General features: G+C 34.5%; 1 protein-coding gene across 1 annotated transcript in view; it reads left to right on the forward strand.

Moving 5' to 3' along the window:
- Window positions 1–570: 570 nt before the first annotated feature.
- VRK1 (vaccinia related kinase 1) overlaps window positions 571–15779 on the forward strand; it is a 31259-nt gene continuing 16050 nt past the window's right edge. The window contains exons 1-10 of the mRNA XM_009280820.1: window positions 571–728; window positions 2317–2372; window positions 6937–7006; window positions 7402–7489; window positions 8948–9056; window positions 9202–9294; window positions 10258–10390; window positions 11665–11785; window positions 12858–12916; window positions 14134–14312. Of these exons, the coding sequence (XP_009279095.1) occupies window positions 572–728; window positions 2317–2372; window positions 6937–7006; window positions 7402–7489; window positions 8948–9056; window positions 9202–9294; window positions 10258–10390; window positions 11665–11785; window positions 12858–12916; window positions 14134–14312 (1065 nt within the window). The 5' untranslated portion in view covers window position 571. The remainder of the gene's footprint in view (window positions 729–2316; window positions 2373–6936; window positions 7007–7401; window positions 7490–8947; window positions 9057–9201; window positions 9295–10257; window positions 10391–11664; window positions 11786–12857; window positions 12917–14133; window positions 14313–15779) is intronic.

Here is a 15779-nt window from a genome sequence, read left to right on the forward strand (position 1 = left end):
TACCATGCTGCCCTGTGAACAATAAGACTTTCATTTTTGTTGTTTGCAGTTATATAGGAGAAAAAATAATTAACTGTTTGAATCACTTAATTTTTTTTTTTTTTTTTACAGCTAAGAGGAATTCCTCATATTTTTACTGAGGACTTGGACTATATGACACTTCTTCAATAAGCAAGTTTCACTCCAGGAAAAGTGATGGGCTTTATTTCTTTAGTTTACTTTTTTCTAAGTTTAGACCTACTTGGTTGTGATTGATTGAGTACGATAGATTCTGAGATTTTTCTAGCATGTATTATACAAGGTCTTCTAATAGGTTTCTCTTGTGAAGATTTTTGCTGCCAAATTTTTTTGTGATGCCTGGAAAAAATAGTTGTTTTTTACTTAGAATTCATGCCAATGAAACTACTTACTATATTTCTTTTAAAGTATCTTTGTAGTAACAGATTAAAACTTGAACAGTCCGTACTTTTTCATGCTTCTAACAGATTTCTACATAAAATAAGTCTGGTCAGCATGTAACTTACACTTATTTTTCTTTTTCTTTCCCTTCCCTCCTCTCCCTCCAGGGAAAATGCCATGTAATAAGAAGACTGCTGGAAAAAAAGCCCCTGCAAAAAGGAAACTTGCTGAAGTGTTTGCTCTGGGGGAGGTTCTAGCAGATACATCAAGAAAAGAATGGAAATTAGGTGTCCCTATAGGGCAAGGAGGCTTTGGACGCCTGTACCTTGGTAAGTGTAGTTATGTTGGATAATGCTTTAAAATGGAGAGTGAGATGTTTATCCTTATTCAAAGCAATGAAAAATTGATCCTAAGTTAGAAATGCAGGGTGTCTTCAAGTGATTTTTTTTTTTTTTTTACTAGAACCTTAGATTGGTTCATGGTGTTGGGAAAAAAATTACAAGAGTGGACAAATGGCCATTGTAAGCACTGCGGTTGTATGAGATTCCAGTGGTAGTTCATTCATTTTTTTTAAGTGAAAATCTTTATTACTTTTTAGCAGTGAAAGGATAGTTTAGTATTTATTTAAATTTGATTTTTGGTCTGGCTGAAAGAAGGGATTTTTGCATGAGTGTCCTTATATCACAAATTCTGAACTGAAACCATTTAAGCATATTCTATGGGGGCTACTGATCAGCCAGTGTTTTTGGCTGGTTTTGACTTTGGTGCTGCTTTTGAATTTTTCATTGCCTTGTGAACTTCTGACATAAGTCATATACTTTCTTTTATGTAACCAATGCTCAAAACAAATGGAAATCTTGGACTTTGCAGTTTAAAACATCAGCACAGATCTTGTTTTGCAATGCTGTTTGTTTGAATTCAAGGCAAACTTCTTTTAGTGGGTAGTGTTCTATACTTATTATCTCTGTTATTTGAACAGATGAACAGATAAGAGAGGTTTTGAGGATACGTCAGGGAATTAAAAAAAAAAAAATTTGATTGCCCCTAGTTATTTTCCAAACAATTTTGAAGGGATGAAAGTTAATGTGGTCGTGATAATAAGGTTTTCTTTTGCTATGCATTTATGGTCTTCCTCCTCTTGGTGGAAAAAGTTGCGCTGAATTCATGCTGAGTTGAAAAAAAAATTAATAATCCGTCCTGCTTTCAAAATGAACAGACTGCAGCATAAGTGGATTAAGAAGAAAAACAGGAGCAGTGGGTGGCTTCTTGCCAAAGAAGCTCTCTATTACTTACTCAGCCTTGCTCAATGAGCTACTAAATTTACTGAGACTGGAGTTCCAGTTCACTCAAATTGTGCAGTTCTTTGCATTAAGAATTCCTGCTTTGTTCAAGCCAAAGCTTGCCCTCTGCTTCCCCATCATTTGCACAAAGCTGTGCCCCTGACTGTTCCTGTACTTCGTGTTTGCCTAACTTGATGTCCTTCATACCTGTATCTCCTTCTGTCACAAATATCAACAGCTTAGTAGCAACAGGAAGTCACTTTTGAATACGTGACAGGGCAAAATAGTAGAGAGAATGTGTTTTTCATCTTTATGTCCACTATGTATGTTTATCACAGTCCTAGAAAAGGAAAGAAATGCTATTGACTAGAAAAAAGTTACTGAATAATAAAAAAGAACTACTTTATTTAGTAAACTGCCTGTTCTCCTCAAACAGAATGGAGAATGCAAGACCATACCCATATAGAGTAGTCTTGCCATATAGAGTAGTTCTCTTACCAAAGTCTAAGGTACTGATATATGTTCACATCAGTACTTAATTGCTTTGTCATTTGTTTGTCCATGCTGCATAACAAATAAGTGTATGTTTTGTGACAGTTTCCTCTCCTACTACTAATAAATGCTTCCTTTTTAACAGCTGATGTTAATTCTTCAAAGTCAGTTGGCAGTGATGCACCTTATGTTGCAAAAGTGGTAAGAGAGCATTTGAATCTTTACTTCACAACTTGAAAATGTTTGTTCTAGAATAGCATGTGTAATTTAAAACATCTGGCTGAAAATAATACAATTGCATAGTGCTGTTTAAAATAAAAGTGTGGTGATATAGAGGAACGCTGCTGAGAATTGGGACTCGTATGTATGAGGGTGGATAATGGAACATCAGCGGAGTTGAAAAACGTTCATGAAATGGATCAGATTCTGTTTCATTTGCTGCTTCCTGTAAACAGCCCAAATATCACAAAATGAATGAAATCTGGCTAGCTTTTGGAGAATTTCTGTGATTCAGCAGTGAGTCTGTGTGAACTGTTGCTCACCACTGGATGTTGGTAAGCTGACAGATGGCTTGGGAGTGGAAACAGCAAAACTTTGATTCCCGAGGTCCCCACAGATATGAAGTCCTTTAAATGTTTTATCATAAAACACATATGTATTCTAATTTCTATTGAATTAAAATGGCATTGACACATAATTTTTTTTAACTTAATGATTAGAGAGAAGAAAAAGCATTGTTGATAGCTCATTTTTAGCCCATTGTAGCAAATCAGCAAATTCTTTTTATTAGTTGAAATTTTCTTATGTTTTTAATCTTAAAATAAAAAAGATTTATTTAACTTGAATTGGCAATAATGTTCTCTTTCTAAGGTATAAAGTATTTTTTCTTAAATTTTGCTAGATTGTTTTGTATAGATCCTACTATTATATATGATTCCCTGGTAAGGTCTTAGTAAAAAACCTGGGAATATGGGAAGGACCATAGTAGATCCAGACCATTCATTATCTTGGTGGTACTTCTGGTCCTGTGACAAAAGCAAATAGCAGAAAACTGTACAAGAACTTCACAATGTAAAAAATAAGTTCTTCAGCACAGTTCAGAACGGTAATGTTTTAATCTTTTATTTATTAAACTATATGGCGATACTGGAATGCTTTACCGCAATAGCTGTCCACTTATGTAAATATGTTAATACTTTTAACATTTGTTCCTGAAACTAAAAGATCAGGTTAATTTAGAAAATAAAATACATTTTAGTTAGTATGTGCCTTTAATCTTGATATTTATATCTGCTGACTACAGGGAAATTCCAGAGTACTGGTTTTGATACTGTTCAGACACCCCAAGATACTGTTGGTGATGACCTTTTTTCCGAAATGTTGTCACTTGCTGAAAAAAGCACTGCTTATGATGCAAATGGCAAACTACCACACGTTCAACATCAGCGTACTGCTGCTGCCTTAGGTGTTTGTGGGCAGGAATTCCACAGAGACCAGGAGCCCCAGCCTGCAGCTGTTGCATGGTGGCAACCTGCTTTTGTATGCCCAACCTGTGCCATCGAGGGCAGGGGGTGTCCATTACGCAGGAGCTGTGGCCTGTTTTAGAGGCAGATAACAGACATTCAAGTTACCAGCGGTGGCTTGCCTATGAGAGGCATTGGCTCCTAATTATTGGCTCCTGCCGAGTTTGGACTGATCAGGAAGCAGAGCGCCATTTAACTCTCATGGGAGAATCCAGTTTGACTTGCTTGGAAAATCATCAGATATGCATTATTTTATGCTGTGTGTAATTGCTATCCTCCTCTTTCCCTGAGGTTGAAACCTGTCCATCTGCTTCTCTCCTCCACTTTGGGCTCTCAATGTAAGAAGAGTTGTTGTAACTCTTGGGTTGCTTTTATGCTAGATTCGCTTTGTTGCAGCAATCTGTAAATACCCCCACTGCTAATCTCCCAGATGACTACTCATTTTTAATTTGTCTTTTATAATTTTGTCTTTATGGCAATAAAGAGTAGCCCCAGTCTTTGTGCTGCCCTCACAAATGACCCATAACATATTATGCCTCTACAGTCTAGTATAACACAACTATGGATAAGGGCCTATTTTCTGATGCCTCGGTGATTCCTAGTTGATCCATCAGCTGAAGCAAAGTGGTTAACAGCTTTGAACAATTATTAGTGTTTAACAAAATATGTGCTTCTGTAGTAGTGTTCTTCAAATTAAGCTATTAAAGCGGGATGGAAATTGGCTTAGTCTTTGACATATCCTCATAGTATTGATGTCTGAGCAGTACGAAATGAATCACAGTTTTTATTAAAAAAAGAAATGCTTTTTAACATGTGGACCTTTCAGATGCCATTGTTCAGGAGTGGATGCAGAGTTTAATAACACTTCATTAAATTGCTGACTGAAAAAGATCAGAATTCTTAAAATACTACTTGAAGAAATTTGTTGGGTTTCAACACGTACTCCATAATCTCTTTCGTTATGATATCTTTTCTAATTAGACTTTAATTTCAGTTTTGCAAATCATGTGTTTAGAATGACCCTGGGCATAAAGTTGTAGAAATTTGTGTTTGAAGTCTTTCTGGTTTTAGTGTATTATAAGATGTCTAGTATGGCAAATATTGGACCTCATTACATGAGCCTTTTTAACATAGCGTATGCGTTTATTTATCTGTATGTAGAATTAATGGTATTGGGGGGGAACAGCTTCATAGTCAACATGAAGATCTGTTTTATGGTTAAATCATTTATCCATCCCCTCAAGTACAAAAAGATACCAGATTTTCAGCATTTGCTCCGACTAGAGAAAGATATATCTTTTATTCAGCACTGAGACATAATTTTTTGTGGAATAATTTATTTAAAGATAAATATTTTAAGAATTTTTAGCACCTACAGTTTTTCACTGTGTTTTAGTAAGAAAATAACATTCTTCAAACCTATGTAAATGGAATCAAAATAGTATGTATAATTTATATTCTAATTAAGTTAGAGTGTTAATGGATTATGCTACACAGAAACAAGTGATATTTTAAGATTTTTAGCACCTACAGTTTTTCACTGTGTTTTAGTAAGAAAATAACATTCTTCAAACCTATGTAAATGGAATCAAAATAGTATGTATAATTTATATTCTAATTAAGTTAGAGTGTTAATGGATTATGCTACACAGAAACAAGTGAATAGGTCAAGTAACGTTTGTTCGAGATAACTGCGGTATAAGAATTCAGCTATTTAACCCTTCTCCTTTGTATATATAAACTCTGTATCACTAATTAGTTGTCCATAGTGGATAAATAAACTTACTGAAAGTAAATATGCATGTACCAAAGTTTATGTGCATTGATCAGTTGCTCTAGGTGGTTTTTTTTTTTCTGGTTCATAGCTTAAGTCTGAGCGTTGGCCCCACAAGGAGGGGCCAGAAAACTGTTGTCTTGGCTCTATTGTTTATCAGGGCAACGCTGCTGGAGAAAGTGAGGTGGAGATAGGCAGTAGCTTTATAATCGAGTGTCCAGGCCTAGGAGTGGTGCCTAAGCTGGTGTCTGCTCTCATTCTGACCGGTCTTCCTACTCTGAGCCAATACATCAGATGCACGCTAAAGCCCACGTTCATCAGTGTGTTGGATCTCTTTACATTGCTTCGTTACTGTCGGACAGCAGTAAACCTCTGTTAGCTGAATGGTACAGTCTGGCCTTTAGCAATTTTCTGGATCACTACATCTGCATTTAAAAGTTACAATTAAAACCATTTAAGATTGATGTTGTATATCTTGGAACTTTTGCTAATATCATGTGATTGTATTCTTTCTGGGCTTCTTTGCCAGTAACCACATACTTCTTTTTGGTTAAATTTTTTATTGGTTAGATTTTTTAAGTGTAGGATATTCCAAACCAGGTATTTTCACTGAGATAGAATGAATTTGGACATATATGAGGAACTAGACTAAAATAAATTGCTTAAGCTTATTTCAAAATCAATCACTTAAAAATTGCAAGAGTTGAAATCACTTTTTTTCTTTTCTGTGCTAAGTTCTGGAAATGTAGAGTCAAGGTACTTGCCCGTTTGCAATTCTTGCGGTATTTCAAAGCTTTGGTGCTTTCAAACCAATTTCTCTCTTGCACTTTACTTGTAATAGGTGGTTACCATAGATTTGTTCCTAGAAAATGGAACTGAAATACCTTATGTTAGCTTAAATACAAGGTAGACTCTGAAGTCAAAATAGGCGTAGTTCTTATAATTTAATTTAAGAGAAATTGTGAAATCCTTTGTAATTTTTACCTTGATCAACTAAGGTATGAAGGGAGCAAAATACCTAATGTTCAGCAAGAGTTTAACTTTTGTTAAGATTTTTCCATCAAATCATTTCAGGTGTTATTTTAGGCTTACTAATGGCTATTGCAACTGATGCAACCCAGCTTTAATCTGGAAAATCTGAGATAATGAATGTTGTTTAATGTTCTCTACTAAACTTTTGCAGCCAATTATTGGTGGTAATTCTATACATTTCAGTTAATTTGTTATTTTTTGTTCTTTTGTTATGGGAAAGGATTCCTTGATACCCTTAATGTTAAGCAATTTATAATAACTTTTTAGAGCCAACCTTCTTTGATAAAAAGAACATATTCTATTGAATTTATCAGCACTGGGTAGAGCGTTTGAGGGAGAATATGCTTTTATAGGGTGAATGTTACATTTTGTGAGCTTTTAATAATTATTAGGCACTAACACAGCAGTTTTTAACTAATTTTAAATTGTCTTAAAGGAACCCAGCCAGAATGGACCTCTTTTTACTGAGTTAAAGTTCTACATGCGAGCTGCTAAGCCAGATGAAAGTAAGCAGTCTATTAAAATGTTTTCAATGAACTACAAGCAATTAGGAAAATAGAGCCTACAGGAGCAAGGTCGAACTTTAAGAGAATCTTTTTAGGTCATTTTCAAAATTATTTTTAAATGATTGAAATCTAATTCAGACATATAGTAAAGTTAGGGGTTTTTGGTAAGATGTTCTTTATAGTTGTGTTGGTGGTATTGTGTAAATCAAAATTTTAGTTGCATCTCTGTCTCTGCAACGGATGCATCATTAACTTTCCAGTATACTTGGCATCCAAATTTCCATGAAATAAGCAGCTCACATGTATGCAGAAACTGTAAATGATGCGAGTACTCCCTGTTTATGTAAGTCTCTACTGATGCGAATTCATGAACTTATCTTTATTTGTATTTTCAGTTCGGAAGTGGACTAAGTCCCATAAACTGAAATATTTAGGTGTACCAAGATATTGGGGTTCTGGCTTGCATGAAAAAAATGGAAACAGGTGAATATACCTTTTGTTGGCATATACTGGGATTTATTTAATCCACAACCGCTATCCCTTTTAACCTAATTTACTTTATAAGATGTATTTTCCACTTACCTTCATGTTGTTAATTTCTGCTACAAAGTTTCATGTTCATAACAGGGTGTGCTTAAGGAAGAGTACATTACAAGAGTACTTACAAGAGTACATTTTATCTGTACTCGTTTGTTACTCGTATTTGTGTCTATTACATCCTTAGTGATTTAGTTTTCATTTGTCTAGAACATTGCTGTAATACAGTGATGATACATATATGTGGTTTAGAAGCTTTTCATATTTGAATTAAAATAAAGTCGACTTCTAATGTATAAGTCCTTGAATAATATGACTACCTTTTAAAGTTTTTCTTCTCGTGTGGTGTGCACTTAAAGAGTATTTTCACTCACACTTATAAAGGACTTAGTGCTCTCTCTAAATGTATTTTATTTTCCCTAGGGACAGGGTTTTTTTTGACTTAATTTGTGAGCTAGAATAATTGCTAGTTTCATGTTAAACTTGTCTTAAGCCTAGGGATAGTTTTTAGTATTGTTCCATGTCGTGAAGGGTTTTTGTTACTTGGTCTTGAATGGTATGCCTGTTTATGTAACAGTCCTTGTTTCCTAGTGGGCTTTCTCTATACAGCTATGCTGCAAGAAGTTTTAGTAGTTCTCTGGCAGCTTATAGTAGGTCAGGCTTCTTTGTGTGGACCACTACACAGGGCAGTTGGTATGTATGCCCTAGTATGTCAGAAATATCATTGTTTCAGCAGGTCCTCAACTTTAAAACTAATCTAATGTAAAAGCAACATTAATTTTGAGAGGCAAAAGTAAATACAACACAATTATTTTTTTTTTTGCCCAGATAAACTTTTCTTTGCGTTTGGTGTTTCATGCATGAGAATCTTTAATATAGCTACTATGAGCTCTTACAGTAATAGAACCAGTTTGGCTATAGCAATGAATATCAGAACACCTTTGGCAAGTGAGAGATTTTTCTTTTTAATAAGAGGTTAAAAAAAAGGTTGTAATATATTTGAAGAAATTAACTTTTTTAAGTAACCAGGTTAAGTCACTTAGTCATTTATAAAGTAAAAAATATATTTCTGTAAGTAATTGATGGTTGGGTTTACCTATAGTGAATTACAATACAGATATTTTCCTCTGTGGGTACTTGTTATTGTATTGCATAACTAGTCAGGAATAAAGAACAGTTCTTTTGATGGACGAACTTTTGACTAGCTGATGTAAAAAAGTTAAGAATTGGTGTACAACATTAAAAAAAGTCAAGTATTTCCCATATATTTGTTTTCTGTGTACCTGCAGTTTATCTTTTGAGAGAGATGTTTTCAATCAGTAATTTGTACAATTATAACACATAAAGTACTTTGCTAAGTACAATTCAGTAACTTCACCGTTGTTTTTTTTTCCTTGAATTTAGTTATCGATTTATGATAATGGACCGATTTGGCAGAGATCTTCAGAAGATGTATGAAGAGAATGCAAAGCGATTTTCCCATAAAACCGTACTACAATTAGGCCTGAGAATAGTAAGTTTAAAAATTATATTATATTTTTAACATCTGGCTTTCCAGTGTAAGTCTTTCAGTTAAATCACACTTTTGTGCTGAGTACAGGTCCTCTGCTGGGTGGAGCTGGGTACTGCATTTATATGATTGTATTTTGTTTTGTTAGCTTGATATTCTGGAATACGTCCATGAGCATGAATATGTGCATGGAGACATCAAGGCCTCAAACCTTCTTGTGAGTTACAAGAACCCTAATCAGGTATTTCTGATGCATTTTATTCCTCATGTTTTAAACCTTCTATTTGACAACACATGGAAGTGCTTTGAACCTGTGAAATCTAGCAGAAGCTCATTTTTAAGAATGTATATGGTAACATTATTTCTGCTTGACATTTATATCTAGTTAATATTCTACGATTTTTTTTATGCATTTTGCTGGACAGTTATCAAATTGACTATTTGCCCTAAATAATATTCTAGAGAAATTCTCAAGATTAAAAAAAAATTGCCTCGCAGATAGGTATTTGCAGGTGGAAGCTTAAAATTACATAGTACGCTGGTAAATTATGTTTGCCTGTCTGCATCATTACCTCATTCCTTTGTTCAAGAAATCCATCAGATAAGTGTTCTGTTACTTGTAAAAATTGGTCTTTAAAGTGTTGATTGTTCCACTTGATTTACCGGTGTCTTTCATTTTTCTGTATTTTTAACTCTCTTTACTACTCAAACAATGCATATTTTCAGAATTACGTATGTCTTATTGCCCAAATGTGTTAGCTCGTGAAATAAGTAAAATAATCTCCATTCTCTTAAAGTAACTGTGGTGTTAGTGAGAAGTAATAGTATGTAGTAGCGTTCAAATGGGACAGCTGACTTTAAAGGGGGTAGGACAGTAAGTGTATTTATAACTCTATGAATGTCTTTTTTTTTTTTTTTTCCTTATGGTTAATAACAGACTATTTTACTGTACTTGTCCTCTGCATCAGCAAGAAAGGGCTTCCAGGTCAGACTGCTATATGGAAAACAACAAAACCTGTCAGACGTTGTTTTCAAATCATATGTAGTAATCTCAATAAAGCACTGAGAAAGGATCATTTAAAGTAAAAAAACTCACCATTTTTAATACTTTTTAAGTTCTGAGAATGGTTGGGAGTTACATCTATTTGCGTATTTTTTGTATTTATAGTTCTTAAATCTTAGAATTCTTTGTGGAAATTACTAGGTGTACTTGGTGGATTATGGACTGGCCTACCGATACTGTCCTGAAGGAGTTCACAAAGTATATAAAGAAGATCCTAAAAGGTGTCATGACGGAACTATTGAATATACCAGTATTGATGCACACAAGGGTGTGGGTAAGGATATAAAACTTCGTTCTCGGCAGTAGGCATTTGTGCATCCTTTTTATTAACACAAAAGACTTTATTTGCTGCATTGAGTTTTGTAAACAACCGGGTTTCTGAATCTATAAAAATTTTTTTTTTCTTCTCTGTGGACTATGCTGGCATTTTTCTTTTTTTCCATTTACTAACTTTTACTTTGATATTAATTTACTGTATTTTAATGCAACTTTCTTAAATAGATTTCCTTAATTTATAAAGACTGTTAAGATTTTTAGTGTATTGCTTTTTATTAACTAAATAGAAATGGAATAGTGCTTATGAGTTCTTGATAGAAAAACAGGCCCTGTTTTCAGGAGATAAATAGTTTCTGTTTTCAATGTGAACATAGTTCCTTCATATTTGGCAATATTCTTTATCTTGTTTACGGCTTAATATTTAGAAGATTTTTTTAACAAAACTTCATTTAACTATGAAATATTATTTCATAATTATTATAATTATGCCTATAGTCACTGAATATCAAAAGGCAAGAAGTGAGAAAAGGTTGAACATGAAAAGAACAGGTCTATGTCTGATTAAACACTGAGGATTTCTAGTGAGCACCAATTTTATTTTCTTCATTCTTAAATTTTGTTTAATTAGCATAAAAATGTGTCCTGCAAAAATGTCAGTTGTTGAAAATTATTGTTTACTTCAGGATGAACTGTTGCACCTGTGCTTAAAACTGAACATGAACAAAGATGACTTGATTTGCCCATTTATACTTCTAGGGTGTTTCTTGGGGTTTTTTTGGCAAGGCTTAGGGATCCGATCTATGATTGTCCTCTGTTCAGTTTTCAGGCCACATAAAATATTTCAGTATCGTGGAATATTTTTTTCAGGAGCTGTGGTTTTAGCACTATTACCTTTTTGTAGAAGAAGGGAAGTAAAAACTGTTTTGAACAAAGTCAATCACTTCACTAATTTGCTCTATTTTTTCCACAATCAGAGTACTTAAAAAGCTCCCCAAATTGGGATAACTGCAGCATGTCATATCCTTCAGTAGAAGAAAGAGATTGATAAAGGACTTGAAAATTAAGTTACCCTTCCAGATGTAGAAACAATATTTTTTCGTTCCTTGCTTTCACTCTAAAATAAGGAAATAAGTAACAGATAGAGTAGTGTTACATTGTTAGCATTGGCTTTCTATTGTCTCAACATATTTACAAATTTTAACTGTTGTTAAACTATATGTGCCTTATTAGCTGCTCTTACTGTTCTTTTTTAATGTGTGTATATGTATTTAGCACCATCGAGACGTGGTGATCTGGAGATCTTGGGTTACTGTATGATTCATTGGCTTAGTGGCCATCTACCGTGGGAAGATAATTTGAAAGATCCAAATTTTGTCAGAGACTCAAAAATCGGGTGAGAAACTACTTGTTTTCTTTCTCTTTTGAAATCAAAAATAGGAATGAAAATGTCTTAATGTAGAAATGCTTTGTACTTTCAGTATATTCCCTTTTGGTGAGTAGGCTATTGTTTTGTATACCCCACAGTTTCCCTTCATTGTGTCTCATGTATCCTTGGCTTGTAATTAAACGTTGCTTGTACTGTTCTACTCTCTCTTCTTTTGCATATGTGAGATGCTTGTTTATCCACCACAGTACTGTCACTTTAGAATACTGCCGTGGTTAAGCCAAAAAGTACTCTTATCAGTATACAGGTAACCATTAGTCCCGCTTTACAGAAAGAGAACTGAAGCATGGAGTATGAGTAGCCTTTATAACACCATGCTCTGAAGTCAGTGGCAGGGATGAGAGCTAAAAGTGGATCTTACATGTCTTGGAGCATCGTTCCAGCTAGAGGGCTACTAATGTGGGAATTAAAAAAAAAAAAAAATAATTTTTTTTGGTCTCTCTCCCTCACTGTCACATTCCTTTGTCTTCCCCCCACCCCTGCTCAACCCTCTCTTGTCAGATATTTAATATGAAGAAAGCTGTCCTGGCGCAGCAGTTTCTGTCCCATTAACAAGTATTTGTTATCTGGCTTCCTTATCTCTATTTTTAACACTTCGGCCTCCGTCACTGTTAGCGAAGGTTCCTCCGCTTCACCTCATTTATTATTTTGGCAGGGGATCTGCTCTGAATAATATCAGCTAGAGAAAGAGTCCTCTAGCAGGGAGAGGTGAGAGCATTGGTATGTGAGGGTTTAAAATGGACCAGTTCTTTTCCTTCAGTCTTCTACTTGCTTGCTTTTATAGGAATCAAAAACTGTTCAACAAAAACTTACTGTATTTCAGACAGCCTGTCTGGCATTCGTCAGGTTCTCAAATGTACTGCACTCCTAAAAATGGCTGTACTAAGTCATACCAAAGGTTTATCTAGTAGCGTTTCCTTCTCTGACAGTGGCCCAAGCTAGGTACTTAGGAAGTCTATCAGAACAGGGCAAGATTCAAACTTTGAAAGAAACAATAGTTTTGAATAATTTTGTTTTTCAGATGTAGAGATAATATTTCAGTTTTTATGGACAAATGCTTTCCTGGGAAAAATAAACCAGGTAAGAGAAGCTATTTTAAATTAAAATACTTTGGTTTGTACCATGTGGTAAGCGTTCTCTAATAATTTGTTTTAATGTCCTTTTTCTTAAAAAAAAAAATCCATCAATCTGGGTGCCATCACCAAATTGTAAACAACTTTAGACAGTGGGTAGAAGCTCTGAAATTCGTATTTACGTGGTGTACGTTGAGTGCATACAAGGGAAGGCTGTGCTACTCTCTATTCAAATAAAACCAGATCAATTCAGTTGCTGCAAAAGGTGAGGAGTTGTCAGACTGTCAGCAGCTTTTTTTCCTGAGAGGTGTGTCTCAGGCATTGTGCTCTAATCTGTTTCTTCTTTAAGTCCTCTTTGTTTACTTAAGTTTGTACCTATTTTTCTTCTGACTTTTATCAGCAACAACAAAGTGGCATGAATTAGATTGTTGATTAGGAGAAGTTTAGAATCTTCCTTTTGGCTGCGGTTAGATGAACTGCAGATGCTCTGCTTCTGACTAAAGGCAGTATTAAGTATTTGCAAACATGAAATATGTAAGTTGATTTTTCACAACTGAATTTTAGAGATTCAAAATATAAAGTAATGCGAACTTGAAGTCTAGATTTTTTTCTATTTGGCATTGCTGATTTGCTGAGTAGATTATTGTTTTAAACCTGACTCTATTAGAAATACACTTTCATGGGATCTTAAACTTAGATAGTTATTTCCAGCTACTCCTGGTGATCAGAAGAGAGTTTTCTCTGTCAAGTGTGACTTGCTACTCCTGGTGATCAGAAGAGAGTTTTCTCTGTCAAGTGTAACTTGTCTGGTTTTTCAGTGGTCAAACGTTTCATGTATTTTTTTTTAATTGATTCAGTCTTTAAATTGATGAAGTTCTGAGATAACATTGAGTTTCCTTTTCAACATTTTTAAATATAGACATAAGAAATATCATGTAAACAAACATTCATTGGTGAAGATCAGCCTATTACATTTTTTACGACTGACTGTTTTCTTCATTGCAATGAACACGTAAAAAACAGTGATGCTGTCATCACTGGGTAATGAACCTTGGTATAATTTTTTTCTAAAATGTGTTGTAGTGAAGTTATAATTATGAGTTTATAAATAACCATTTCAAAAAATAGCATAAGTAGTGCATGTATAATTTCTGACTTTTGTGATAAAAGTGAATGATTAAAACGTTTTCAAATAGAAATTAATTGGAGGTACTATTTCTTTAGATGAAATAGCCAAATATATGGAAAAGGTGAAGCTGCTGAACTATGAAGAGAAACCTGTTTATCAGCATTTCCGAGAAATACTTCTGCAAGGTCTTAAGGCCATTGGGCAAAAAGATGATGGAGTACTTGACTTTGGCTTGTCAGAGAATGGAGACTTGCAAACAAATCCCATACAAAAGGTTTTTACTCTAAAAATTTATGTCTGCTTTTAATACTTTTTTTTGAGCTAAATAAGAGTTAAAGTGGTATTGGAAGTAGGTGTCATAACTGCATGCAGTAAGAAATAAGCAAGTAGTCAAACATTTGTTTGATTAAGTCCTACTCTTAAGCATTATTTCTCTAATTTAACTTCACTAATTGTTATTAAAGCTTAATACAAAATTATGTTTATAGGTGTTCATAACAGATAATATCTTGGATAACAGAATGTGTATATATAGTTGCAATGACATTTGAACAGATGAACATTCAGTTAATTTCCTTATTTTCCTTAAATGGGTAAAACTCCAGATGGGTCAAAATACATGTAAGGTAAAATAAGTCTAGTTTTTGTTTCCTATTAGTTTCCTTTCTGTGACCAGTTCAAAGCTTAGTTTTAACTATACATCTTTATGCCAAGTATTTGATTCTGGAATTCACATATTGAATTCACTGTGATCTAATATGTTATTTATGAGTCTTGACTATAGTGGTAGGCTAGGGGTATTTTATTCCTTGTATTTAAGAAGCCTTAAACTCTAGATTTGGACTCCCATTTGAATACAGCGTAGCAACTTTTTAAGCCTTAGGGAAATTGTATGTTAAAATGGTTTGTAATAACAATTAAAAATGGTCAAATAATGGAACAATAAATCATAGAATAGTTTAGGTTGGAAGGGACCTCTAAAGGTCATCTAGTCCAACCCCCCTGCCGTGGGCAGGGACAGCTTCAACTAGATAAGGTTGCTCAGAGCCCCGTCCAACCTGGCCTTGAATGTTTCCAGGGATGGGGCATCCACCACCTCTCTGGGCAACCTGTGCCAGTGTTTCACCACCCTCAGCATAAAAAATTTCTTCCTTAGATCTAGTCTAAATCTACTCTTTCTTAGTTTAAAACCATTACCCCTTGCCCTATCACAACAGGCCCATTATTATTATTATTTTCCCGTAATTCAAACTGCATTTATTACTTTTTATCTGTATTTGTTAATAACAGGTGGGCAGTTTATTGGTTCCTTTAGCATGAACCAGGGAACTGAGAATTATAATACAGGATAATAGTACAAGAATGCTATCTGCTTACTGACATGATCAGTAGTGTGTTAAAAATGGGCAAAAAGCACAAAAGAAAAAAAGCTGTAGGATTTTAAAGTCTTCTGGGGATGTATGTCCAGCTTTTCTTTCTTTTTTTGCCCAGTAAATAGTACTTTGGCTAAAATCGTACAACCATGGTCTTCATACTAATATTTTCTGCTGAACTGAGTGTAAAGATCTGTCCAAAAGGAGAGTTCATTAGCATAAATTCTTCTGTTCCCTGTGGATCGACATGGCTTGAGACCTGTGGGTTTTTTTGGGGGGGAAAAAAATCATTTTTAATGGTTGGCTGGTTTCTTTGCTGAATAAGTTGGCCTGCTGCAGAGCCAACATCTGTGACCTTTAATGTCCTT

The sequence above is a fragment of the Aptenodytes forsteri genome, unplaced genomic scaffold (assembly GCF_000699145.1).
Source record: "Aptenodytes forsteri isolate BGI_AS27 unplaced genomic scaffold, ASM69914v1 Scaffold193, whole genome shotgun sequence".
NCBI classification, from domain to species: domain Eukaryota; kingdom Metazoa; phylum Chordata; class Aves; order Sphenisciformes; family Spheniscidae; genus Aptenodytes; species Aptenodytes forsteri.